General features: G+C 49.6%; 14 protein-coding genes across 14 annotated transcripts; 5 read left to right on the forward strand and 9 right to left on the reverse strand. All coding sequences in view use genetic code 12, as the record gives it.

Annotated features, from left to right (window-relative positions):
* Window positions 1-144: 144 nt before the first annotated feature.
* DIURU_005554 (uncharacterized protein) lies at window positions 145-417 on the reverse strand (the record flags this gene model as incomplete). Its single annotated transcript, XM_034158549.1, has 1 exon — window positions 145-417. One exon carries the CDS (start codon window positions 415-417, stop codon window positions 145-147), a length of 273 nt encoding a protein of 90 aa, XP_034009610.1.
* A 406-nt stretch (window positions 418-823) lies between these two features.
* On the reverse strand, window positions 824-1,150 carry DIURU_005555 (uncharacterized protein; the record flags this gene model as incomplete). Its single annotated transcript, XM_034158550.1, has 1 exon — window positions 824-1,150. One exon carries the CDS (start codon window positions 1,148-1,150, stop codon window positions 824-826), a length of 327 nt encoding a protein of 108 aa, XP_034009611.1.
* Window positions 1,151-1,571: 421 nt separating this feature from the next.
* On the reverse strand, window positions 1,572-1,955 carry DIURU_005556 (uncharacterized protein; the record flags this gene model as incomplete). The annotated part of the gene is made up of 1 exon (XM_034158551.1): window positions 1,572-1,955. The coding sequence occupies one exon, from the start codon at window positions 1,953-1,955 to the stop codon at window positions 1,572-1,574; it is 384 nt and encodes a 127-aa protein (XP_034009612.1).
* Window positions 1,956-2,765: 810 nt separating this feature from the next.
* On the reverse strand, window positions 2,766-4,628 carry EMP70 (Emp70p; the record flags this gene model as incomplete). The annotated part of the gene is made up of 1 exon (XM_034158552.1): window positions 2,766-4,628. One exon carries the CDS (start codon window positions 4,626-4,628, stop codon window positions 2,766-2,768), a length of 1,863 nt encoding a protein of 620 aa, XP_034009613.1.
* Window positions 4,629-5,621: 993 nt separating this feature from the next.
* On the reverse strand, window positions 5,622-6,437 carry DIURU_005558 (putative lipase; the record flags this gene model as incomplete). The annotated part of the gene is made up of 1 exon (XM_034158553.1): window positions 5,622-6,437. The coding sequence occupies one exon, from the start codon at window positions 6,435-6,437 to the stop codon at window positions 5,622-5,624; it is 816 nt and encodes a 271-aa protein (XP_034009614.1).
* A 137-nt stretch (window positions 6,438-6,574) lies between these two features.
* DIURU_005559 (uncharacterized protein) lies at window positions 6,575-7,189 on the reverse strand (the record flags this gene model as incomplete). Its single annotated transcript, XM_034158554.1, has 1 exon — window positions 6,575-7,189. One exon carries the CDS (start codon window positions 7,187-7,189, stop codon window positions 6,575-6,577), a length of 615 nt encoding a protein of 204 aa, XP_034009615.1.
* A 284-nt stretch (window positions 7,190-7,473) lies between these two features.
* DIURU_005560 (uncharacterized protein) lies at window positions 7,474-8,886 on the reverse strand (the record flags this gene model as incomplete). Its single annotated transcript, XM_034158556.1, has 1 exon — window positions 7,474-8,886. One exon carries the CDS (start codon window positions 8,884-8,886, stop codon window positions 7,474-7,476), a length of 1,413 nt encoding a protein of 470 aa, XP_034009616.1.
* A 1,752-nt stretch (window positions 8,887-10,638) lies between these two features.
* Window positions 10,639-11,265, forward strand: DIURU_005561 (uncharacterized protein; the record flags this gene model as incomplete). The annotated part of the gene is made up of 1 exon (XM_034158557.1): window positions 10,639-11,265. One exon carries the CDS (start codon window positions 10,639-10,641, stop codon window positions 11,263-11,265), a length of 627 nt encoding a protein of 208 aa, XP_034009617.1.
* A 397-nt stretch (window positions 11,266-11,662) lies between these two features.
* DIURU_005562 (uncharacterized protein) lies at window positions 11,663-12,070 on the forward strand (the record flags this gene model as incomplete). The annotated part of the gene is made up of 1 exon (XM_034158558.1): window positions 11,663-12,070. One exon carries the CDS (start codon window positions 11,663-11,665, stop codon window positions 12,068-12,070), a length of 408 nt encoding a protein of 135 aa, XP_034009618.1.
* Window positions 12,071-15,006: 2,936 nt separating this feature from the next.
* DIURU_005563 (uncharacterized protein) lies at window positions 15,007-15,525 on the forward strand (the record flags this gene model as incomplete). Its single annotated transcript, XM_034158559.1, has 1 exon — window positions 15,007-15,525. One exon carries the CDS (start codon window positions 15,007-15,009, stop codon window positions 15,523-15,525), a length of 519 nt encoding a protein of 172 aa, XP_034009619.1.
* A 391-nt stretch (window positions 15,526-15,916) lies between these two features.
* DIURU_005564 (uncharacterized protein) lies at window positions 15,917-16,246 on the forward strand (the record flags this gene model as incomplete). The annotated part of the gene is made up of 1 exon (XM_034158560.1): window positions 15,917-16,246. One exon carries the CDS (start codon window positions 15,917-15,919, stop codon window positions 16,244-16,246), a length of 330 nt encoding a protein of 109 aa, XP_034009620.1.
* Window positions 16,247-17,308: 1,062 nt separating this feature from the next.
* OPT6 (Opt6p) lies at window positions 17,309-19,951 on the reverse strand (the record flags this gene model as incomplete). Its single annotated transcript, XM_034158561.1, has 1 exon — window positions 17,309-19,951. One exon carries the CDS (start codon window positions 19,949-19,951, stop codon window positions 17,309-17,311), a length of 2,643 nt encoding a protein of 880 aa, XP_034009621.1.
* Window positions 19,952-20,514: 563 nt separating this feature from the next.
* Window positions 20,515-22,395, reverse strand: DIURU_005566 (SKN1/KRE6 family beta-glucan synthesis-associated protein; the record flags this gene model as incomplete). The annotated part of the gene is made up of 1 exon (XM_034158562.1): window positions 20,515-22,395. The coding sequence occupies one exon, from the start codon at window positions 22,393-22,395 to the stop codon at window positions 20,515-20,517; it is 1,881 nt and encodes a 626-aa protein (XP_034009622.1).
* A 2,170-nt stretch (window positions 22,396-24,565) lies between these two features.
* Window positions 24,566-25,703, forward strand: RPC53 (DNA-directed RNA polymerase III subunit; the record flags this gene model as incomplete). The annotated part of the gene is made up of 2 exons (XM_034158563.1): window positions 24,566-25,496; window positions 25,696-25,703. The coding sequence occupies 2 exons, from the start codon at window positions 24,566-24,568 to the stop codon at window positions 25,701-25,703; spliced, it is 939 nt and encodes a 312-aa protein (XP_034009623.1).
* Window positions 25,704-26,397: the final 694 nt, after the last annotated feature.

Consider the following 26,397-nt stretch of genomic DNA (forward strand, 5'->3'; position numbering starts at 1 on the left):
CCAGAAATTTGGAATCCCTTCAGTTTTAACAGGCCATGAATATGAATTCAATGAACAATCATTGTAATCTTCATCCCTATTCTCTTTCTTCGTCATATATTTTAGGGCTATGTACATAGTAGTGTCATCAAGAATAGTCTCGGCTTACTTCTTCAGCGCCGACTCCACCGACTCCTTCATCTCGTCGTGGGTAAACGGCTGGTCCTCTCTCGCCTTATCAAGCATCGGCTTCACCTTTTGTCTCGCCAACGCCGCGTTGACACAGGTGATGTAGTCGTCCCACAACTCGGTGCACTCGTTTTCAATCAGCTTCCCCTTGAGGAACTTCTCCGTGTACCACTCGTTGAAGCACTCGTCGTACTTGTTCTTGCCTTCGGTGCACTCGGGAGCAAACGACAACGACATGATGTTGCCCATCGTCTAGTATGGTGGCAGCGTCGATGCTATATAGTGCGAACCGTTGCTCGACGGGACCACCGGCAACTTGACTACAAGTAAATTTCAAGGTTGTATTTTAGGACTAGTTTTTTTTATAGTTTTTGTTAATAGTTTTCCTTTGACTCTTTAAATGCTTTGTTTGCGTCAGTCTATACGTGTTTCATCTATATATCTCGGCGCATGGACCCTTAAAAGAATTGTTTAAATCAAATCGGATCAACACTATCATCAGCCTAAATAATCACTTCATGCTTCTAAATCTATTCAATGAATTGGGATTTAACCAGTGTTTGAAAATTATAACGTTAAAATCACTATTGGTTAAGTTCAATAGGAAATGTCTCATATTCATCTATAACTTAAATCTCGTATCCCAATCACTTCATCATTTCCTTCCGTAGAACTCCTGGTTCATATAGGCGTCCTGTCGCAACTGGTTCTCCACCAACGCCTGCTTCCTAAGCTTCTGCTTCGCTTCGTCCATGCGCCACGTCATCCCGGCAAGGTCCCAGCACGCCATGTACGCCACCTTATATGAGGTGTGGAAGAACTTGCGGTTGACGCCGTGGTTGTAGCGGTACATCAACAATGCCCCGGAAAGCAAACCAATGATCGTCCCTTCCAACACGCCTCGGGTCGCCGACACGAGCATCACGCTGTGGTACTCGCGAGCGCGCCGGTCCCGGACCTCCTGAGACGTCTCAAACGGCATTACAGTAGGGGGGTGGTTGATATGGAAGCGGGTGCTGCAACTCCGATCTGGGATCCTAAGGGGATATATGCCCGCACTGGTCCGCTTATCGGCATTTGGCGGGGGGTTTGGTCACGTGATATTTTCGAGGATTCTTACCCCGGATTAACCACGGATACTCATCCTACGACTACAGTGGTGGTTGTGATAGATCACATACTATGAATGGTTAATACGGATTTTACTAATGATTTCGTATGATTCAACTCTGGTGGTATCGGAGACTTGGAAATGATTGCCAAATCGAGTTATTAAAGTCGCTCAACTTGTAGACACTGATGTCACCTCTAACAAATGAGAGGCAACGTAAACCCTCAACATGATCTGAATTTCCGATCAATTTAGTGTGTATGTCCAATTTTGATGCTGATCTGTCAATCTTTCAAAGATGACCTAGGGGCCATTTGACGGAGCCCAGTAATAATGCTTCCGTCACTTCAGCGTCACTGGAACCGGGACGGATATACAACTTATGTTTCACAGATCTTAACAATGATCCAGCCCCTTTATATTCGTTTCGATCAGCAGTTGCAAGCGCGATCACTATATCCACTGGACGTACCCTTTGAGCCAAAGTGAGGGCTTCCTTTTCTTCAAAAACATCACCAATGATATATTCAACTTGAGGGAGTGGCTGTGCAGGCTGGCTACCAGTTATGACCTTGATTTGCCCCACGTTCAGCTTGAAAGCGCTGGCAGTAAGCGCGTTGTAGACTGAATTGGCTAGCGCTCCGTCAATACCAATAAGCACTACTGTAAGTGCCATTGTCAACAAACCAGTAAACAATCAATTGCTTTCTCTCAAAGATCAATGGGATTCGTCGTCGTTATCCAATATTAGATGGGGTTAGTTCCAAATGAGTTGTGTATAATTCAACACGTGAGCGCACTACTGGCAGTAAGCGCGTGTCAGTCGACACAATCTCAAATCTGGGGTAATGCATTCTTGGAAATAGTCCATTTTAAAATTTTCAACGATGTAGCAGAATTGCAACTAATGAAGGATGGTATCAAGCTTTTGTGACGAAATCTTTTTTTTTTGATCCAATTTAGCTTGTGAAACAGGTGCATATGAGATCAGACCGCGATTTCAGAGTATCCTCCAAAACATTAAGAATATGGGGATTAATAACAAGGCAACCCCTGGGGTGTGATCTCCTTGAACTAATCCACGTCTGGAGCTGCGTTGAAGCACTTCTGGGCCTTGTACGATGGTTAAGTTGCCTATTTTAATTTAAGAAAGGTCGTGTCATCCTCATTATGCCAAAATGATCGTGTGTAAACCTAGAATCCAATTTTCAGTTTGAGATTGAGACCATGAAAATTGTGAATTTTGCACTATATGCAGTACCAATCGACATCTAGTGCTACATACGTAAGCTTAAATCCCGAACTCCTATAATTTTCCGATAGAAAGGTGTTTATTGACGCATGGCGTCGCTATATACAGCAACGGGGTCCTGGGCCATCGCACAAAAGTACAAAATAGATGGAGCCGGAGAAGACTCATTTGGTATATACCTTTAGTGATGCTGGCCTCACCGCGACAACACTGCCTTAACACAGCGCCGCCGACTTAGTCGACTTTGATCTGGGAGAACATGCGGCGGATGAAGAACAAGCAGCACGAGAAGCCGACGAAACCGCAGCACAAGAACGCCAACGCCAGCAACACGACGGCGTAGCCCAGCGTCAACACAAACGACAACCCGGACAAGTTCTTCGTCCACATGAACCCCAACGCGTGCAACAACATGTACACCGCCGACGAGCCGCCGATGATGAGCGACTTCCACTGCCAGTTGTAGTCCTCGAAGCAGAGGGTGTAGTAGATCATGAGCATGGTAATAAGCCCGGTCAACGTGATCATGAGTATGAAACAGAAGAACAAGAAGCCGAACATGTAGTAGATGCGGTTGAACCACAACAGTTTGTAGATGAACATGAGCTCGAGGAATATCAGGGCGAAGGGGAACAAACCCCCGATCAAGATGTTGGGCCCGAAGCGGAGGTACCACGGCTGTTGCGGGATCTGGCGAGGGATCTGGTTGGTGCGCACGGGGGTGCTCAAAAGCGGGCGCTTCAGTTGCATGATCAGCCCCAAGATCGAGAGCGGGATCAGCACCACGAACCAGATGACGACAATGGCAAGCATGGTGGTGAACGGGATCGCCCCCAGCGAGTGGGCGGCGACGAGGAAGAAGTTGAGCCCGATGATGGCAGCAAACACTAAACCAGGCACTAACGTAGGAGTGAGGATAGTGTTGATCTTCCAGTTGTCACCACCCCAGAACCGGTAGAGGTAGCCCGAGATGTACAGCGAGATGAACGCCGTCAAGATGAACACGATGAACATGAACGTCAGCAACGCCCCGCGGTTCAGCGGCGACAAGAGCCCGAACAACGAGATCACCATCGTCAACGTGATCATGATCAAGATCTGGGCCCCCAGCCCTAAGAGAACCGACAACAACATGCGGTTAGCAGGGGGGCGGAACACGTCGCCGTGGACCAACTTCCACCCCAGCTCGTCGGCAATGTCGTCGTCCAAGTTGACGTCGTTGTAGTTGTCGATGTCGGCCTTCAACGTGCGCATGAAGATGTGGGCGATGATGATGCCGAGAATCACCACCATGAGGGAGAAGTTGACGAGAGCAAACCACTGGATCTTGGGCGAGTACACGTGCAAGTAGTTGTCCCAGCGGGTGGCCCAAGGGGTGGCCAGTTCTTCAAAAGTCACTGAGTACGAGTAGTAGATCGAAGTCTCTTCCTTCTTCGAGAGTTCTAACGGCAGTTCAGTGTCGTCGCAGAAAGTGTCGTCGTTTTCTTGCTTGCCGAAGTTGTTGATGGATCTGGGACGGACTAAGGCACCGACCACCCGGTACTTGTCGCCACGCTTGTGGTACTGGACGACGAGATCGTAGTGGTTGAACAAGCTGGCGGGGTCGGTGTTGGGGTTACCGATGGAAAACCCGTTGGCGTAGAGCACCTGGTCGTTTTTCAAGTCCTCCAGAGGCGACACCGGCAAATTATCGATTAACCAGTTGTGGCGGTAGCCGGCGCGAATGTTACGCAATACGAAACGAGCGTCTTCCGCCAGGTACTTGGTCGAACACAATTTGCGGCACTTAACGTCCTCCAACATGTTAATTTTGAAGGGCGAGTTGAAAATACGGTCACCGAACAACACCAGCCCCAACGACTCCAGCTGCTTCTGGCGGCCTTCTTCAGGCACGCAAAATTGGAATTTGGGGTAGTAGTAGTCGTACAGATACACGTAGGTCTTCTCGGTGTTCTTGGGGTCGTGGGGCAGCGGCGTCAAGTGGTTGACGAGGAGGGGGATCAGCTGCCCCTTGTCGTAGTCGGTGGGCGCGACCCCGGGGAGGTAGAACCCCCGTACCACGCTGGCAACAAAGAGGAGCACAACCAATAATCGCATGGGGCAATCGAGACCGCGGTCAACTCGTGGTTAATGGGGTGTAGGTGGAAAATCTCCCGAGTGTCGTGTCTTTTCGCGCACCACGTGAAGGACAAAACTGGTTTTCGAGATGAGAAGAAAGGAGAGATTGGGGAGGAAAAAGGGAGGATTAGAGTCAATGGATTGGAAAAGGAGTTGGCGTGGTGGTAATTGTAGTGTTTGATAGGAGTGTTAGTTTGATTGTCGCGGTGGTTGCTTTCCTTTTTGTTGGAGGTCAGGTTGAGATTTGAGGAGGGGCGGCGCGTCACGTAGTACACAGTGAAATGTCGGAGTTGTGGTTGTCTGAAATCGAGGCAGTGTTTTTAGGAATTGGCAGATGAAATAAAGACAGAGAAGGGGGTTTCTTTTCAAAATAATAAATTATGGTTTGATAATGTCAAGAACCATAGATCATCTGAGATCATGGCGCAATTACACCAACTTTGGGGAGGCTATGGTGTCTATTGTTCTGAGGGGCACGGTCCGAGATTGTGTTTTTTTTTTTTATGTTTTTTGAGGGACGCGCAGTGATGTGTCCTCGATGACCTCCCTAGTAAGACAATAAATTTGACACATACATAGAAAGACGTACGAGAACGGTAATGGACCGTGCTGTGTGGTTCATGTAGAAGTAAATAAGAGGCAAAAAGTAAACCCACGGCGGGATTCGAACCCACAATCGCTCGATTAGAAGTCGAGCGCCTTAACCATTGGGCCACGCGGGCGGCTTTTGTGCAATATTGGTGTCGGTTTTGCTGGTCACACAAGCCATAAGGAGATATGGCGTTTGCCAAGTTTATACATTTCTATGTGATACAGAGTGATCGAAAGTGTTTGTTATTAGTTCTAGTATATTTATATAGCCAGTTTAGAGTCCAGGTGTGAGTTTAAAAGAGTCTGATGGAGCGTACCCTGGGCTCAGTTTATACGAAAAACGCAATGTTTACAATATAAGTTATTAAGATTATTAAATTATTAGCACAGCAGAATGTCGATAAAATATTCAGTATGGGCCATTTGAAGCTTATGTTCCTGTTGACGCCATATTCTGCCCCACGTTTGTTCGCCAACTTCGTCGCCCCCTGTTTCGGCTTTAGCATCAGATCTCACCAAGGAGTCAGGTGGATGAGGTAATGGCCCTTTGGTGATATGATATTGACATCCACTTTGAGCATAGCCCGGCGGAAGACCAGGAACAATGTCTCCCACATGAGTCACCAGAATATGACCTCCAGATAATCGCTGAGTTTCAATCAGGTGACGACAATGGGAGAGAGTATCCAAAACCTGATCCATGTGATTTGCAAATTCCACATTCCCCACTCGAGGACTGGCGTAGGTCACCACCAACATCTGATCGTAATATTCCACAAAGTGTAGAGCAAATAATTGAACAATTGCTCCTCCCAATGAGTGTCCGGTAAACACGAGCTTGTAGTCAGGATGTTTCTTCATCAACGACTTGATCACCTTTTGTTCTTTGACCAAACTCCCAGCAATTCTCCCAAACCCTCGGTGGACTGAACACCGATGACATAGCTCGTGAGGGACACTGATAAATTGAGCGTTGCGGAACCAATCGTGGTCGTTGCCTGTGCCTGCCATCACGACTACCACCTCCTTAGACGTGTGGTCTAAGCCAATAAACCCCAGATCACGATCACGGGGGAAGTCACTAAATTGGAACCAGTGGACAACGTCGATAGCCAAACCGTGTGTCAGTTGGCAGTAGACAGCGTGGATCAACTCAGCATAGTTTAGAAGCGACTCGTAGTCTTGAGGTAGAGCCATGATCGGCACTAGCCACCACCACCACCAAATCATAGCAGAGCAAATATCAAGTAATACTCGGCTGAGATGGCAAGTTGTATACCTCGCAAATTTTCCTGCACATCAGTCCAAACTTATACTATTCTAGCTTCGTTTGGTTAACTACAACGCGAGTCAAGATGGAGCCGGTTGCACCGCACGCTGCACGAGTAGAGACCACACAGAGGACATCTCAGGTAGCTCAGCGAGTTGCCACACATACAACAAAGCCTTAACTTATCCTTCTTAACCACTTCAGGCTGCTTTTTCTTCTTCTCAAACTCGGAGAAATCGATAAACTGGTAACACAGGTTGAGGATGGTGTTTACCAGCATCAAGTTCCGTTCTTCTTCAAAATACAGGTTGAGGTTACGCCGAGCCGTCAAAATCTTCTTTGTTGATGGAGTATTCCCGATCCGCTTGTCGGCTTCAAACGTCCGGGGCAAGTCAAAGTGTGGGTCGATATTCAAGTCACGCAACCGTTTCAGCGCCAATCTTTCGATAGTAATCTGCTGAGCCGATTTTATTTGGGCCTGACTCTGTTCTCGAGCCTGTACTTGAGCCTGCATTAACTGGGTTAAGTTATAATTGACCTTAGCCCGCTTATTCGAAGATGACGGTCCCTCGTCATCGCCAAGCGCTCTGCGTTGAGGACGAGCAGTCAAGTTGATCAGCAGGGAAAAGTACACCGTCAGCGAATTGGGATTAGTCTTGGGTACTTCTTCCACAAGCATTTTGGCGGTAGGAAAATGAAGGCAGTGGAAGGGTGTGGGTGAGATGAATTTCGGTGCGGCGCGTCGCCACTCATACACATATAAGCGATGATGAGATATACTGGAATGATATGGAAAAATTGATGCAAAATAAAGATTTCATCTATTGAATTAAGTTGAAACATGGATTAAAAACCATGTTTGACAAACGTTATTTGGTGCTACATTACGTGGTGGTATTCTATTCTACCAATTGGCTGCTTTCTTGATTACATTGCTTGGTACATATATACAAGCTATTTGACTTACTGTGACTTCGATTTGGGTCCGATTGGGTCACCTCTAAATGAGTCCCACGCCACTGATCCCACGTCCCAAAGCAGAGTGGTGACGTTAGGGTACATGAAGTTAGACAACCGTGTCAGCTTTGAACACCCTTTAATCGGAGCCACACCATTCAAACGCTCATCGATGAACTTATACGCAGGGCCCGCCCCACTTAAGATCCCGATAAGGTGTTCGGCAGCGATGTCAGCGGCAAACTCAAACAGGCCAATGCCGTTTTCACACCAGGTATCGTAAACACGTTGCGACTCGTCAAAGGGTAAGATCTCGTCGAACATACCGTGGTACATGAAAATCGGCACTTGCGGAATTGGAGGCTTTGTTTCACCGGCTAAAGTGTTCTCTGCCAACACTTTTTGGAGGTCAGGGTTTTCAAATACTTTCATCCCGTCTTTGGCCATGTGGCCTTCACCGTTGAATATGGGAGCTAACAAATACTCAACAAGCCCTGGAACCATACAGAGATCGTACGTTTTCTCGAACTCCTTCATTCCTGAGGGGGTTAATTGGTCATGGATAAGCTTATCGACGATGGGGTAAGTCTTAGCGAGTCCTCCAACGGCTCCCACTAAGAGTCCGGAGAAGATGGAGTCGTCGATCTTAAGAGCAGCTGCCGTGAGGTTAGCTAATGTCCCACCAAACGCCGCTCCTTTCAAATTGTTTTTAAGGTCAGGAGCATAACTAGGTTGTAATGCTGCTCCCCACGATGTCGGTAATGACCCTCCTGAGTAGCCCCACGTGACTACTGATGCTCCCAGGTCGATACCGGTGGTTTTACCACTAGAAAGCGCAGCTCTAATTGAGTCTAATGAGGCATAGGCCGCTTGATGAGCCGGTGTGAACGCACTGGATGAAGCCTCATAGTCAGGAGACACCACATAATAACCCTTATTAAGCAATACCTGGATGAAAAGCATTTCGGCCTGTGAACTGATAGTGGCTGCCAGGCCACCTCTTTGGATCGCGTACGATGTTTGACAATCAGGGGACAGCGAGTCAATGGCAATATGGTACTGGACAAGTTTCTTCGGGTTGGCATTATACGGTTCGATGATAGTGGTCACCATCCACGTCGTGTTCTTACCATCATTAGCCGTGGTCTTAACGAGAGCTTGCCATGAGGCACTGACGTTGAGTTCAGCCCAAACTGAGCGCAACGGGTGCGGCGTCTTTCTGATCTTCATGATGTCGCCGACCTTGTACTTGTCAAAGTCACTGGGGAGCAGGTAGAAGTCGTCCACTGAGGGAAGCACGGGGATGATATCATTATTGACGCTGGCATTGCTGCTGCTGCTGCTAACGGCGCCACTCAGGGTGTTGACGGGAGCCGCCAACACTGACCCTAGGAGAAGAAATAGCCAAAGGAATTGCATTTGGGGACAAATTATACTCCGGAAACTCGGAGTTTCATATGGGCTATTTATAAGGCGGGGACAAAGAGGAAAATAATGACTACAAACACCGCTTCGGACTAGTGTCCAGTTTGTGAAACCAGCGATATTTTCTGTTTGGGAAAACTGAGTTAAATTCCGGCATTGTTTCTTTCTTGCGTTTGCCCAACTATCTAGCCTTACAGGAAAGTGTGGGGTAACTGCGCCAAACGCGCCCCGAAATTGGGGGCTCTCCGGGGATAAAACATGCCTTTTGAGAGTCAGAAATAAGCTGGAATTGATGTTTAAAACTTGGATTGTATGATAAGGTAAGTTAGTTGACCTATTGTTCAAGAAATGGTGTCATTTTGAGGCAGGACAAGATGGACCTCATTAGTGATCGCAGTTCATAACGATTGATTAACATGCAGGCAGGCACCGACCAACCTGAATGTGGAGCCGTGCGCTTTCTTGCTTTGGCTATGCGGTGGCTTAAAATGTGTCTACCATTATTAGTTCGTTCCAACAATGTATTGATTTTGATCCTTTAGTAAAGAAGCCATGGCTGGTGTGGTGGAGAATCGTTGGTCAGTTGTCGATTCCTACGCCCTGAGGCACTCCGATCATTCAGGTCTGTGTCACTTCTTTTGATAATTTCACGTGCTTCCGTCTTTCTCAATTACCTGAACAGGAAGTGAACATGATCATCACTCTATCGCTGTAAGGTCAACCGCACGCTTCCCGTTTCAAGACAAATTAGACGCTGCTGCAGCTTAAACTAGGGGTAAGCTTCATCGTATCTGTAGTCAGTTTTGTTTTGAGTAACCCTCGGTACCTGTTCTCTCACCCCGTACTCGCGACTCCCCACGACAGTAGAAAAGAAACCATCGACTTAAAAACATCTCCACTTAATGCTTTACTACGGTTGCTAATATTTGCTTGTTGTAATTGTTCGATTAACATTAATAGTTATGTCGGCTTCGGAATTGGTTTTTGTATAATTACATGATTTTGCACTTTCATGAGATTATTGTGGTTGATTACAAAAATAATCGTTAGTATTTGATTTCAAGGATGGGAGTACTCGGGTTCGATTCCTCATCACACCCATATACTCATATACTCTGACGTCATTGTACGGAGAATCGCGGAGGCCACTTGTGACCCTAATCCCAATTGGGGTGAGCCACCCGTACCGTGCCTCTGAATGATAACCACCATAAAAAAGCAATAAACACTCGGTAACACGCGCTTAGATAAGCGTCAATTCCCGTAGGAACTAACCAAGTGAAGGAGTGGTTGACGACTCAATCGGTAGTCGTCGTAGGCCAAACCCCGATCACCGACACCACCCCTTTTTTTCCGGTAGAAATCACCCCTGCGGATCACGCTGAAGTGGTCATCGCCGGCGCAAAGGAAATGTGAGCCTGGGTATGAGCGCTGGGGTGAGTCATTTGTCAATAAGTTTTCCATCACCTTCATCCACTCCCATTTCCCACCCATTGGCCCACCGGATATCTTAACAAACATCACTTACACTTCATACACAACCTAGGTTTTATCGGTAGTCTTTTTTTCTACGGTTGAGTGCTGTCTGGTACCGCTAACCAGCTCCGAAACCGCTAGCCGAGGCCTTCCGGAGCGTGCACGCGAAATGCTGCGAAGCACAATGCAAAAAGTTTTCCACAGTATATTAAAGCCACCACACCTTCTCGTTTTATACTCCGTTTGATCCGAAAACCGAAACTACCAATAATGAAGTTTTTCGAGTCACAACACCATTTCGATTACCCGTGGAACCAAGTGACCGCCGCCAACTGGCGCAAGTACCCCAACGAGATGGCCCCGCACGTCGTGCTGGTGGACGTGTTGTCTCGCAGTGTCGACCCCAAATCCAAAGTATTGCGGACTGAGCGATTGATTGGGTGTAAACAGGGGGTGCCGCGATGGTTACTGATCATCGTTGGTGGCCAGGAGATGTCGTACGTGCGGGAAGTTTCTGAAGTGGATTTGACCAACCAGACTTTAGTGATGAAGCTGAGTAACATGACGATGAACCACTTGTTATTAGTCAACGAGACCGTCATTTATCGACCTGACCCTGACTTCCCCGAAGGTCGTACTTTATTCCAACAGCATGCTGAGATCACGGCCTACGCCTCGATCCTGCGATTATGTGATAAGATTGAGAAATGGGCGGTGGAGCGGTTTGGCCAGAACGCCGCCACGGGCAAACTTGCCTTTGAAGGCGTGTGTGACAAGTTGTGTCAGAAGTGGAACGAGCTGGAGAAGTTGGTGACCGAGGTCGCCGACGACGTCTCCAATGTCGCCGGCGGCATCGTCAACCAAGTGAGACAATTGGGGTGGATCAACAACCACTAAGGAATGATAGCATATACATAGCATTACGAATAGACGAGTAACGAAGACGTGGTATGAGCAATAGTTTCAGATGAGGGAAATAGATCAGATGAAACTCGCCCTGCATCATGGTGCATCGTCTCGTAAACAGCACTATTTAAATCCTAAGAGACCCCATTTCAAAGCCATATTTGTCTATCATCATTCCATTAAGTCAATCATCTTGATGCCCTATGTGCCGTGCTTCATTGTAGCCCATCACGTCGCCCGCACTGCATGGTCATCGCATAATAAATTTTGTGGATCCGCAGCGGTGGTGAGGTGAGCGCCGGTACTCTGCCAGATCATCACCATCCCCCCTCCCCCCGTCGTGTCGACAATCACCCCACAACACAGCTCCGCGACGCAACCGGTGGCCATGGCATTTGACGGCGGCGTATACGACACCCCGATCTTCTCCCCTTACGCCAGCGACACCCCGGCGACGGTGTTTGAGCTGCCCGCCGACGGCGACCCCAAACCCGAGTTTGCGGCGGCGCTGGCGGCCGTGGCGGCTCCCGCCGGGGTGGCCCCCGTCCACAGTGTCGGCATCAACATGGACACGGTGGCCCAAGTGAAGCGGGCGATGGCGGAGACGCTGGGGCTCATCTCGTTGTACACGACGTTAAAGACGACCTACCTCAAGTTGTGCAAGGAATTCAACTACTTGTTGCAGCTTTTCAAGGAGAACGAGCGGGTGAAGATGGAATTGATCAAGGAGAACAACCAGTTGCGCCAGACGGTGGCCGAGCTCTTGAGCCGACAACCGGAGCCAGGCTCGGGATAACCACGAGAGGGATACCCACACGAGGGACGTTTGCATTTCAGCACATTACTATCGCATAAACAATCTAGCATTTAGCATATATATATAGCATATTTCATGAAAGATAAAAGCTCATTGTAGGGGCCAGGGCGATACCTGGCAACACCAAGTGCGTGCCATCTACAAAATGAGACCATGAAGGCAACCAGACAGACGCTGGTGATATCACAATCAGCGTTGGTGAAGTGATGACAGTGTGAAAGTGAGCAGTGTCAAAGTTGTAGTTATGCAGTGTACGAGTAATACTTACGCGATGAACTCAACTGACAAAGTTATGTGGTGGCTGGTAGTATTGACTGCATTGTTGATCTTTCACAATTTATCGGATACGCAACCATGCCATACAAAGATAAGGATGCTGTATACCACAATATTGAGTCTGCACGATACTAGATTTTTCGCTGGCACGGCAGACTAAAGTTGTAAGATTTAATGATTGACCTTCCTATCGTTCGTGGGTCAATGCAAATGACAATTTACGTTGAAGTAAAGAGAAATGCTAATACTCGTCGGACTCAAAGCTTCCTGTCGGGTTGACCATAGAGTATCAGTCAACAAATCAAATTGACGAGTAAAGTTCAGGTTAGACGACTCTGAATATACAATGGAGTCGCTTTACCATTTGCAAACACACTATAAGAGTCCAGTTTGAGATCGTTGTTCTCATCACCACATATCTATTTGGTTTTGCAAGTTTTTTAAGAGCTGACATCGTCTGACACATATGTCCTGCCTGCAACATCCATGCCTGCACAAGAAGCACAATATGCAGAAAATACAAAGAACCTTACCCATGTTAATTTATGGGGTAAATGACACCCTAGAATAAAATGAACAACATCACTGTAATTTTTAGTGTTCAAATAGTACGTGTGGCAAAAATTGAAAATTGTCTGATTTTCCTGAATTTTCCTCTGGAAAATCTTCAAAGTGTGATATAAAATCAGGAAAAACCGATAAAATCAATCCGTTTGCTCAATAAAGTTCTTTGGCACTGGAAGTATATCTGAAGTGATTTTGGGTCAGTTCACTTCAAAATTGGCATCTTTATGTGAGTTTAACGGTGGAAAAAAAAGTTTTTTTTTACTTTGCAAATTTTTTTCTGGACGACTTTGAGTTTGTGGCGTAGTCTATTACATCTAGTGAGCATTGAAATTGACCTGCGATGTTTTTAGAAGTGATAGAATAGGTTTTACCCCTAGACTATAACGATGTTTGTATGCAGGTGCATCAAAAATATGCAAGATAAAACAAGTCAAGTTGTATCAAGCACTTACAGAGTGGCTAGCCCAACTTTACAAGTATCACTGTAATCTGGGGGCGTGTTTATCTGGTTTGAGGGGTTTGGTTAGGTGCTGCCACGGTTACTGACACTTATAGCACGCTTTCAAGTTTGGGGTTTTGCACACAAGCAATGCATGTGCATATCATTAATGATTTTTCATGATGTCTTTCATCACCTATATTGGACCTGAGAAAGAAACAAATTAACCCACTATGATTTATACGGTGCAAATACCATCTATAACAGCAAATGGGATTTTTCTGAATTTTCATACAAAAAACTACAAAACGTCATATAAAATCAGGAAAAATTACTACAGACTTCTAATTAGCTTCATAAATTCTTTGGCATCAGAAGTATGGTAGATAAATCTCTGGGCAAGTTAACGTTCAATTTGACGTAGTTTTAGCAATGGCACCCTACCTGCCCTGCCTGCAGAATAGCCTGCAGAATATGCAGTACTCACGATAAACATGGTGCTACTAACTGTAAATTATGAGCAGATCAAAATTGTTACCACTGCTTCAAATTTGATAAGCTACAAGACTGGCTACAAAACTTTCATGAACTCTATTGAAAAACTGACATACTTATGACGCTTTTATGTGCGTTCTAGTGTGAATCCTGCATGTAGTATAAGAATCTTCAGGTCGAAGTTTTGCCATCAACAGAACAACTTAAGTGAGTTCTGAATCCAAACTTACGATCGACACAACTCAAATATATGTAGAACAGTAATTAGAAGATGTTCTGGAGGAAAATAAAACTTCGAAAAAAAAAACTTGAAAAAAAAATTTGAAATAAATTTTGACGAGCGGCGCAATATGCAGTACCCAAAATTGAGAATTAGACGAGTGGCGCGCGATGGTTTATGTAGGATGTACCAATTGATATGTGACTGTCAAAGCAAACAGAATCAATTTAAGACTATCCTTACTGTTCCACCGAAAGGCTTTGTAACGATTGCGGTTGCTAAAACTGATACGAACACTGTGGTAGATTCTCTGCTTACAAAATAGTCCTGTATAAGATAGCTTCTACTACAAATCATGTGCAGGCCTGAGAACTCTCGGTTAGGCACCTTTTTTTACACACAGGACATGTTGGAGACGAGGAACAATGCCGTCAAATCGCTCTAGATCGATGAAAATCTGTGACATCGAGCCGGTGTGATCAATTTGTGATCTGCTATGTATACACCATCCCTTCAATATAGGTTGTTAGATCTTGCTTGGTGCATTGGTGGCCGTGATCATCTTCGTAGTATCACTTGTTTAAATCAAGAAGTAATCAATTTCACAATTGCACCCATCAGCACGATGTACTTACAAGACTACTTGATAAAATTATGGCTACTTTACTTGATGTACTCAATGTCAATACTCATGGATTCGGTAACTTGCGCAGCACAATGTACAACTCCACAAACACCATTAACTTACAATTACTTCCCCCCTATAACCTGCTTGGAGTTAAGCCCATTAGTGTTTTGTCAATAATCCACCAAAGATCACCATTAACGGATTTCCGATCGGGTTTAGACCAGGCGTGAATTTTGGTCATCCAGAGTGATCAGTCGCGATCGTTGCCTTCGCTTGCGATCACACGCCCGATGGACCCGTTTGAACGGGCCCGGGCCCACCAGCAGGCCCACAAACGACGAAGCCAGTCCAAGCGTACCCCGTTGGGAGTGATTGATGGTAACCGGATCACCAAGCCTCGCCACAAGCATAAGACGGTGGAGGTGGAAGTGCCAAGTCGCAGACGCGTCCCTACTCTGACGCTTTCCTCGCCTCAAAAGCCTACGAAATTAAGCCAGTTGGCTAGATTACAACGTCAGCTCGTTACGATACTGGCTCAGCAACCGCCCACTTCCCTGGTGGCCTCGGTGTGTCGCCACGTGTGTCTTTCTCTTGACAAACTTCAGCGAGCGCTGACGCGTACTCAGGCAGTGACGATTGCCACCGTCAGACCTCTAGGGAGACAGTTATCACTATTGACGGATCTAGAGGGAAAGCAATACAAGGTGGATGCTAATGCTGAGTCGCTTACAGAACGGTCTACCGTATCTATTCTGGTAAACCCCATCCAAGGCATTCACCACGTGGACGTGACCCCTACCAGCCACTAGAATACCCTTTAGAAGTCCATAGATCTAATGAATCACGACGTCACGTTACTCCGCCTACTCCGAAACACTCCGGTTTCAGCCTTACTAAAGATCCATATTAAGAGCACAAAAATGAGTCGCTATCCCTCACTCCACAAAAACCATTACTAAGAAACTGTGACCACCGATGACCAACACTATATGATGAACAACCAAAGATATATAAGAAACGCAACTTGAAACGCTTCTCTCTCTCCACTATACACTCAACACAGTTCAATTGCAATGCTTTTGTACACGATCCACACGATCAACCAGGTGGTGCCTCACCCGCCTCATCGCGCACACCTTCCTTATCGCCATCTCTCGGACCCTTTCTCCAAGCACCAACCGAGATATATCATCACCGAAAATGCTGCTGAAGGTGATGGCGATGAAGTTCATGCAGCGGGACCTGCGGACGGCCCCCGAGTCCACTGGGAAAGTCAAGCTTGTCGACCCGCTGATGTGGGCGTGCCCCGACGCCCCCGCCCTCCTCGCCGCTGCCCGACCCCCTACCCAACGGGTGGGGTATACCGAGATCAGACAGCTAGTGTCAGCACCCTCAGTCTCGGAGGAAGCGGAGACGGCGACTTTGGCGAAGGAGGACAAGCCGTTATCGCTTGACGACCTCATCGGGGGAAAGAAGAAGCGGAAAGGTGACGGCTCAAAGAAGAAGAACAAAAAGCAAAAGACCAATTAGATTGAGTCCAAAAGCCCTGGAGGCATACCTTTGGGTACATACTGTATTATAGATGAATCGATACCATGAGATGACACATCGAATTATAACACCAACATTTCTAGTTTAGATCTTTCAATAAATTTCATATCATCAGTAAATAATCAATTTAATTAAAAGTTATTGTGGTCAAAGATCCATTTATATTTAGATTTATTGTATTTGGCAATCAAGCTCATCACTGGTGGGGTTGTGTGTTTGGGTCTCACTGGGAACGCCATTTTTTGATGTCGGAGCTTGACGACGAGCTCGAGGCGATCGACGCGATCTACCCCGAATGTCTCCACCAATTAGGTGACCGTATCTACCGAATAACGGTGCCGGAACACAGTGAAGTGGGTGTGGTGCTCTCGTTCCCTCTCAAATACCCGGAGGAGGTGTGTACGATTATCCAAGTGGTGGCTAAAGAATACGATGAATCTTACCTAGAATCGAAGTTTAATGAGATTTTGGTGAACGTGTGGCAGGGCCAGGTGTGTGTGTTTGAGCTATTAATGGAACTACAGCAGTTTATGGACGAGTACGTGAAACTGAGGCCACCCCCACCAAAGGACCCGGTACAGCCAGTCAAGGAAAAGGAAAGGGCAAAACCGGTCACCGAAGACACCAAGAGTAGTGTCAGTAGTGTCAGTATTGATTACACGGCTGGGTGGACGCCGCTGGAACCGATAAACGACCGCCAGCTGACGTTTATCGCCTATGCTCGGGAGTGCCATAGCGTCGACGAGGCACGTCAATTCATCGACCATTTGACTCAGGATAAGCGGATTGCTCGTGCTGCTCATAATATCACTGCCTGGAGAATAAAGGCCGATAATGGCGTCCAATTTCAAGACTGCGACGACGACGGTGAAACCGCCGCTGGTGGACGCGTACTCCACTTGCTCACGATGATGGACCGGTGGAACGTCGTGGTGTGTGTGCTGAGATGGTTTGGCGGTATCCACTTGGGTCCTGACCGGTTTAAACACATTAATCTGGCGGCACGTGACGCCGTCGTCAGACTCGAAGAGGAACAACTGGCTAAGGGTAGTGGCCGTGGCGAAGACCGAAATAGCCGTCGGGAGCGGCGGTAGCGTTGAGCCAGGCGACACCACCAGTACCTTCAACCCCTCGGTGATGGGCCCAGTTGCCCCACCATTTCGGCTCCGAGCCGTTATACTGGAAGGTGAAGAAAAGGAGAATCGCCAGAAACGCGACACCAGCACTGAGGGCACTGGTGAGGATATAGTTGTACTTCTCCCACCACAAAAGATAGTGGGTCTTGATGTAGTACATGAATACAAACAGCAAGTAGAGCCCCAGGGTGAAGTAGGACAAGTTATAGGGAGCGAACACAAGGAACCCGCCGAGGATGACCGTAGGATTGAAGTAGCGGGCGAGGGTAGGCGGTCCTCGTCTCTTAAACCAGAGACACGGAGGAACAAGCAATGCTCCTAAGAGGAAGCACCATTTAAGTACAGGATAGAGGCCCAGAAATACTTTTGCAGGACCAATGGAGCCAAACTGGACGGATGAGTAGAAGTAGGTCAGGGCTCCGGGACACGAAAGCTTATCCTTTTGCGTAGGGGTGCACAAGTCCGGGACGTGAGCGATCTGCCAATTGGTAATTATAAGAGCAATAACTACCAGCACCAAAGTCAGCATTATCTGTCCTGAGAAGATGGCCTTGGGGGGCAATTTGGCGTAGTGGGCGAGCTTCTGGTCGGTGATATAGTTCAGTGCCTGGGAATCGATATTGTACCCGTACGCCTTTAACGTGATAAGGGCTAAACCGGAGTGGGGGATGGCGTACCCAACGATCAATTCCACAAGCACGTTGAGGCCAAACGAGAACCCGGTAACGGAGGCAATCAGGGTCAAGGGAATGAGGAACACGAAGTTGATGGCAATGGTGAAGAATATACCCCATATCGGCGTTTGTACAGGGTAGAACACTACCCCAGCGATGGCTAAGCATGTGGAAAGCACGAGGATAGCGACAAACCACCAGTCGGGGACCTCGGCGTACCGCAGCATCATATCGCAGTGGGGGTCGTGCATGTTCAGGAGGCCGTGGTCGTCTTCAGTTTTACGCTGAAACAGGCCCTTGAGCGTGCGGCCAATGTGGACAAAGCTCTGGCGCACCAGCAGCCACTCGTTGATGAAGTTGTACAAGATGGCAAACGGGTAGAGGCAGAAGTAGGCGCCGTAGAGGACGAGATTGGCCGCCAGGTAGTAGGGGGGACTGTAGGCGGTGTACTTGTCCGGTGAGAAGCGCAGATTGTCGTCCAAGATGCGGGTGATGTCGTAGCGGCCCCCTTTGTTGTCGAAGAGCCCGTTGGAGTTGATGGGGATGTAACCGGTCCACTTGCTGTTGGTGTAGTAGACGACGAGAATGCACACGAACGCCGTGATCAGTCCCACGTACTGGTTGACGTAGGTGAAGAACGGGATGGTCAAACAACTGGCAGAGTCGGCGACGTTCCAGTCGAACGTGGGCCACGGATTGAGGCCTAGACCGGTGTGGAAACCGGTGACATTAGCCAAGTGGACGCTCTCAGGGTTGAACCACGTTGGCCAGTTGAAGCTCAGAAGCGTCGTGAACAAGTATTGAGGTAATATGTTGTAGGCAAACGATAGTATGGCGACGACGAAGAAGAAGTGGTACCGCAGCATCCGCCACCCGTGGACGACTCTGGGCCCCAGGGTATCGTCGTCACCGGCGATGAGCGCTCTATTCAATGCGATCGTCGGTAAGATCGTCGGCCAGATGGCTTTGGCAGGGTAGACACACACTTTCTTCATGAGGAAGGCGAAGCCAAACCCTAGGAATTGAGTGGAAAGGGCAAGCACGAGCTGGTAGTGCCACGTGACCCACTCCAGGTTATAGTACTGTTTCAATTTGAGAACGACAATGTTGTACACGGCGTAGGGGGTGCCCGCAGAGCACGAGTACATGATGGTGGCAAGCATCAACTCCTTATAGGAGAACGGGCCGGGGTTCAAATCAACGCGACGGCCACCCACGGAAACGATGCGGTCAGGCATGTACTTGTGCCAGAGCTTACCAGTCGGCATAATCAAAAGCTGGACGGTGTGGGCGGAGAGGCGGATCAGCGGCATGCGGTGGACAAAGAAGTTATTGATCACTGATCCGACGACGGTCCACCCGAGACCAATGACAAACGCTCGTAGCGTGTCCACCGGCATTGTAGGGTCGTCGTAAGGGTCGGTAATTGCCCTTACTTCAGGGTAGGGCAGGTGGTACCGTATGAGGGCCGCCTCGAGTCTGATCTGCAAATCACGGTCCGTAACCGAAAGATACGGTTTTTCTGAGTGGGTATAGTCGTCGTCTTTGTCCTCGAGGAGCCGCTGGAGCAACTGGTACTCGTCCCGAGGGAAATTGACGTCGTCGAGGTGGTCGGCCAACGCGTCCCTTAATATGGCCACGGCGTGGTCGGAGCTTAAGCCACGGACTTTATCGACCATGTAACGGACTGAAGTCAGCTGGAACACATCTGCTGTAGCGAGGGAAGTGTCGTAGTACTCGGCGCGGGAAAGACTACCCAAACGGAGGAGCACGAGGCGGAGCTGGCGGTCGCTGAACCCGGTTTTAGCGTCTTCGGAGGGATCAGCAGGCGTCAGCGGTGGTCCGAGATCGCGGAGCTCGACGCTTTCGGCCATGGGATAGGTGTGGTGGGGTATAGGTGGGACCCAGTATATCTGTATTGGTATGTGAGAGAAGCGCGCGACGTGGTGTTTTTGTGGGGGCGATTGTCACAAGCGGATTAAGAAAGAGGTTTCGATTTAACCGTTTGAGAATTGACAGAGAAATTACCACAAATTTAACCATTTCCTTCGGAGGAAAACTACGGTTATCTGAATCTTTTTGGTATTCTTATTCTTTTTTTTTTTGAGATTATTTCTAGTTTTTTGTGAAATTTCTCAGATTCGAACTTTAATGAATTTTACGTGCCTATCTCTTATGTAATTCAAAAGTCCTTCCAAAACTGTGATTGAAAATTGCCACAACGTTCTCAAAAAGATCTAAAACTTTACGAGCGCTTCGCTAGTGATTCAAAGAGATAGACCATTACATAGTACTGAAATAAAGCTGAACTATACACATCTCACACAGTAAGTCATGATCACAGTCTCTGGACTGGACATCATCACTTAGGTAGTAATTACGATTAAATTTGTATTTCCGGCGGTATTAGTGTCTATTAACAGAGATGGCCAGCCATCTACTTGCAGTTGCCGGTGAGGACGTTTTTCGGCGTCGTGTACCCGGCCTTCTCAAAGTGGGTCACGTTGACGTTGTGGTAGATGAGCGGGTGCTGCTTGATATAGTTTTGCGTCGGGTAACCCGGGGGGTCGCACCCAACGTTGATCTGGTCTTTCGGCTGGTACACGCGAATATAGTCGATGCGCATCGTCACGGGGAACGCGAGGGCGTTCCAGTCGACGTAGGCCCAGTTGTTGGAGATGCCCAAGTTGACGATGATCAGCATCGGCTCCTTAGAGATGCGCCGCCACCCGATATTGCCGCTGGGGTGAAGGGCGTTGGCGTGAAGAGTATAGGTGGGATCGTCGCCGACAAACCACCGGCAGTAGCCGTCGTCGTTGTCGTTTAAGTATTCGAACCCGTACCGTTGGAAATTGTGCTCGACGTCGCCAAACTCGTACCACAGCGAGTTGAGGGTGGTGATCCCGGAAATCGCCTGTTGGAAGGGCCCCCCGGCGTAGGTGTTCATCGTGGTGACGGATTTGTTGTGGATCTCGATCCAGTCGTAGTCGGGCATGTACCAGATGTCGTAGGGAGCGATTTGCATCGATTGCGAGGCGACACCGGTGCCGAAGGTGGAGTCGGTGGCGGCTTCGATCGCGTCGATTTCCGGGGCACCCCGGCCAGTTCCGGGGTTCGGGTGCAGCTCACCCTTACACGTACACAGGTTAAGACGCTGCCCCGGCAAGTAGGAAATGCCGTCGGGCAGCGACTGGTTGGCGGTGATGCCGGCGTCGCAGTCCTCGTACGAATACGGCCACACCCCGTCGGTGGTGGCCATGTACCCCGGCCGGCCCAAATTGCCCATCGTCCAGAGACCCGGCCACAATCCGGACACGTTCCCGTAATTCGGCAACCGGGCACTGAAGTCGATTCTCCCCTGAGTGAAGCAGAACTGGTTCCAGGTGTGGAGCATTCCCGACCGGTAGAACATGTCGTGGTTTTTGAACGCGTCCATGCGCAAGTTGACGGTGCCCTCGGAAGTGGTCACGGCGTCGGGGTCGTACCACTCCAAGTCCTTAGTCGCATCATAATGGAAATCCGGGGCGTAGAAGAACTGGTCGTCGCCGGGGTAAAAAGTCCGTCCCTCGGCGTTAAACTCATCGCTAAACACAAGAGTCCAGTCGGAGCCGTCGCGGGCTTTTATCAGCATGGCGTCGTCGGGGGTATCCGGGTCGACGAGGGAGCTGCGGATAGCTCCGACTAGCGGGTACAGGTAGTGGGTCAAGATTGTGTGCACTTCCGGGGCTGGATGCAGCGTCACCCCACTGTAGGTAAACACCGGAACTAACACAAACACCGCGACGGCGGCGAGCAAGAGGAAGATGAAGCCAAAGAGGCCCCCGGCCAGCCGGCGGTCCATGTTTTTGAAGTCGTATATCGCCCGGTGCTTGCCGTACTCGGCGTCCTTGATCGGGTCGGGGTTGTGCAAATAATCGTCGGGTTCCTTTTCGCTAATATCGAGGGGGAACTGGTGGGCCGGGTAGCCGCCAAAGGGGCTGAAGTCGGCGATGCCCACGTGACCGTACTTGTAACCCGAAAACGAGTCGCCAAGGGTTTTTTCGTTTAATCCGGTGGCCAGCAGTTCCGGGTACCGGTCGTACAGCTTCGGCAACATCAGACTCAGGTTATTCACCAGCGGGTTATAATAGTCGTGCAGCCCCAACAAGTGGGCCAGCAGCAGCCCCGGGGTGCCCAGGGTGGGGGTGTCCAGCCGCAGCTCGATAAAGTGCAGCGAGTTGTCCTCCAGCGCCTGGAAAGGGTCGTGGAGGGCCTCGCTCAGCAGCAGCTGGAACTCCGGGTCGGCCCGGGGCAGGTTCTTGGTGAGATCTCGCACCATGGCGCTGGGTCAGCACGGATCGATCACACAGGAAGAAAGGGGGTTTTGTTTCAGGGTGCGTTCCAAGTGGTGTTTGAGAAAACAAGGGTTTTGGAAACGAGGGTCGCGCCGGCTGGAAGAATCACACCGCAGCGGCGGGGGGCGCCCGCACCTTAAATGACGAGCGCACCGGGGCGCTGCGGAAAAACGCAAGGTTACCCAAAATGCTGGGTGGGCCGGCGCCAGGGCTCGCCACCCGCAACCGTCCTGCTCATGGGCCCCCTCGCCCCCCCGGTAGCTCCGGCGCCGGCGCCGGCGGCGGCAGGAATAGGGGCGGCGCCGCCCCAGCGCCCACCACCACGTTAACCGATATCGATGCCCCCGACGTCGAGCGCACCTCGCGGCGCCGGCGGGGCGCCTGTCAACGATGTTTATCCTCTGGTTTGTGTGTTGTTGTTTAGTGGAGGGGAGGGCAACAAGCGCACAATGCTAGGGGTGCTGGCGCCTGCGGGGCGGGCGCTGGCGCCTAGGCGGCGACGTTATCAGACACAAACAATAGGCGACAGTAAAAAGCCGGTGCTTATCCCGAGACGCCCACCCGGCGGCGCTGGATCGCCGGCGCCCAGCGACGATGCACCGAGTGCTTTGCCAAGCAGGTTGACGGTCATTTTCAAAGTGATGCCCCTGTCCTTGGCGGCGCTTTGGCAGGTCGGTCCCTGAAGCGCCGCGGCGACACGGGCGCTGTCGGCGCTTCGGGAATGCGCACGACCCCCTAGAGCCATAATAAAGCCCTCATCGACCCCCAAGCAATGTCACCTTAAATGGACGGGTTAAGTGGTGCTAACGCTGCTAAATCACCCACACCGCAACAGAGAAAGAACTAGAGGACTAGGTAGTAGGATACTTCGGCCATAACCGCCGGTGGGGACGGGGTTGGCGGGCGCCGGCGGCGCTGGCCCCCGCGCTATTAATAGCGCCCGCCAAACAGTGCGCCCCACCACACCACTGCTAAAAGGAGAGCAGGTAAACATATGGCTGGCTGCCCCTCGGCGATTGTCAGCACAGGCAGCGCCAGATGGCCGTCGCCCGCCGCTCTCGGATAAAGTGCTTGCTGGCAGCAGGCGCCCTCGACAGCGCCCCAGGGTTGCTGGCGACAGTAGGGGGGAGCGCCGGCGCCAGCAAACGGACGGCGGGGCTGAGCAAGGTTACGGCGCCCCGGACCGCTCCCCGATGCCCGTAGATCACTACGCCGTTTGCGAGGTAACAATAGCCCGATGGACTCTCTATCTAAAGCCTGCTTGTCTCGGTAGTACACGTGGAAGTAGTCACCTCGCCCATGGCGCATTAACACTTTCCCATGGCGCACTAGCGGTCATTTTCCAGTCTATCTTTTTTCTGTCATTCTGCCATTTCTGTTTTTTTCGGTATTTTGTTGTTTTTGTCAGGACCCGAGAAGGGTGCCTTCGAGCAAGCGTCTGCTCGGGCCACAGAACCTGCGTTGCCCAGTGAACAATAGCGCCTCCAGCCGGTGATTGGCGGGGTCGAAAGATTAGTTGCCAACTAGTGTCGGGTCCAACCTAGTACTCAATAGACAGTACCCTAAACACCGTCCCAATCGGGTAGTGTACGGTGGTGTACGATATTGACTGGTAGTGTATGGTGGAGAATAGTTTTTGCTGCAAACTAAATTAGCTCACTGAAATTGTCACGGGGGCCTATATGTGGCGAAGGGGCCGGGGGGTTGCCGTGAGCGATTCGGGTAAATGAAATGCGCTAGCCATGCGTCAGATACTGTCAAAAGATAATATTCCATCCGGCTGATCCAGCGGTTGGTAGACCTGGTTGCTGGAAGTTTTACCGAGCGATGACTTGATTTGCACAAGATATGATTACGAGTGAGACACCGGGTAAGTACCCCCCGAGACTACTATTTCTTTTGAATTACCGACTATTGGATAATGATGCTATCACCTTTTTGATGATTTGATGCCACTGTGTATTGATGCTGACCTGTTCTCGTGCCATTTCTTGGATACTGCTGTCCTCTTTGTTGTGTTTTCTCACTAAAGTTCTCACACTACGCGACTGCTGGTAGTGCGATTTTGTTAGCGTCTGTTAATGCGCCATGGCATCGCTGGATTTTGGTGCGGCTCGAAAATCACCATCTCGCACACCCCTTCCCAATACCGCGATGAGTAACCGGCTCGAGTCCCTCTCCAAACCTAGCAAGCCGGGCCTCAAGTTCAAGCCGAAAGCGGTCAAGCGGAAGCTGGAGATCGAGCGGGCCAAAGACGCCCCGCTGGCCCCCACCGTCCCCACCAAACCCACCCGGGGCGCCTTCCGAGGCCGCGGCCGGGGCGGCGCTAGAGGCGGCAGAAACCGCTACGAGGGCACTCACGTGGTGTCGCTGGGGCCGTTGCTGGCAGGATCAGTGTCTCTCGGAGGCCTGCTGCTGATGAATAAGCTAGGATTGACGGGAGACCAGGTATACAACAATGGCCTGCTGGAGGCCGACGCCCCGCAATTTCTCAAGGCCGACGAGCCCACGGAGATCGACATGACCCACGCCGACTTTGACGAGCCGTTGTTCCCCGTGAGAGCCGCCAGGGACGACTCCAACTCGCCGGAACCCGAGGTCCCGGGCTCGGTGAGTCTAGACGGCGACAGCGACACCACGCGACTGCCGCTGCCAGTTAAATCTGAAACGCCCGCTTTGGAGACGATTCAGGAGAAGAAGAAAGAGCTCGAACTGAAATTGGTCCAGGAAACCGAGGCCAACGCCTCCGCCGACGAGCACTCGCAAATGATCGCCGACCACCAACAGATCTTGGATATGGTCACCCACGCCGACGCTCCTCCCTTCATCATGCACTTACCGGCATTACCCACTTATAGCGGCTCCAGTGGTGAGATCGGCCAGCTCCGTTTGCACCAGCTGGGCAAGGTTACCATGGCGTTGGGTAATGACATCGTCGTTGACGTCACCCGTGGCGCCGACGTCGACTTCCTCCAGCAGTTAGCCCATTTACAGTTGACGGAGACAGTTGAAGAAGACGTGGACATGGTCGACGGCCACGGGCGACCGGTGAGGGGCAAATTGGTCTCGGTGGCCCCGGTAAGGGGTAAGGTCATCGGCACCCCACAACTCTAGCATAACGAATAATGACATCTACAACTAAGCCATGTTTAGGCTACTAACAATCAAGCCCTAATCAGACCTTCTAACATCTTAGCATTGATTATTCCTCTGACAATCCAGCTTTGACCACCTCTCTAACTATCAAGCCCTGATCACTTCTTCAACAACTGAGCCTTAATCAGAGGACTAGCCAGGAAGTCTTAATGCTTTAACTAGAAAGTCTTAACGGTCTAACCGGAAGTCGATGATAGCCTTTCAGCCTAGATATAAACAGAATGCCTGAACCAGTGGGTTAGCCAGTAGATCTAGGTTGGATCAATTAGAGGTATACTGATTACAGCTATGCCTGTTTTCACACTGCAAGCCTATAGTTGAGAGTGGCTAACCAATAACTGACGGGTCTAGCCTTCAATCTACCAAAATAGGCTCTAATGAATTGCATTAGTCTAGATCAAATCATTACATGACTAGGCTTGATGCAACCCAGTTTAGGTACCCAGTTTAGGTATTCGGTCTCCGAGTGTTCTTGAATTTTTCACTCAAAAGAAACGTTTTGCAATGTCGTGAAAAATTTCAATAAAAAAAAAAAGAAATCCCAGCAAAAGAAATAAGGGTAAAAGAAAATCAGAAAGAGAAAGTCTAGATGCCATCGGCATAACCGTTTGGCCGATAGATAAGCCATCTCCGATACCGGCGACGGCTACAACAACGCCGATGTCGACTATGCCCGTGCTACAACTCCGTCAGCCCAGCTTATACGCTGCCCCTGCACTGTGAGTTAATGTTTTACATACTTTTCATATTGTTCACTTATCGAAATGATGTAAGGTAGTGTATGGTCGAGACTTCAGCTTATCCTTTCAAGATTTCATTTGTGAGAGAAC

The sequence above is a fragment of the Diutina rugosa genome, assembly GCF_008704595.1.
Source record: "Diutina rugosa strain CBS 613 chromosome Unknown scaffold44_size119871, whole genome shotgun sequence".
NCBI lineage: Eukaryota > Fungi > Ascomycota > Pichiomycetes > Serinales > Debaryomycetaceae > Diutina > Diutina rugosa.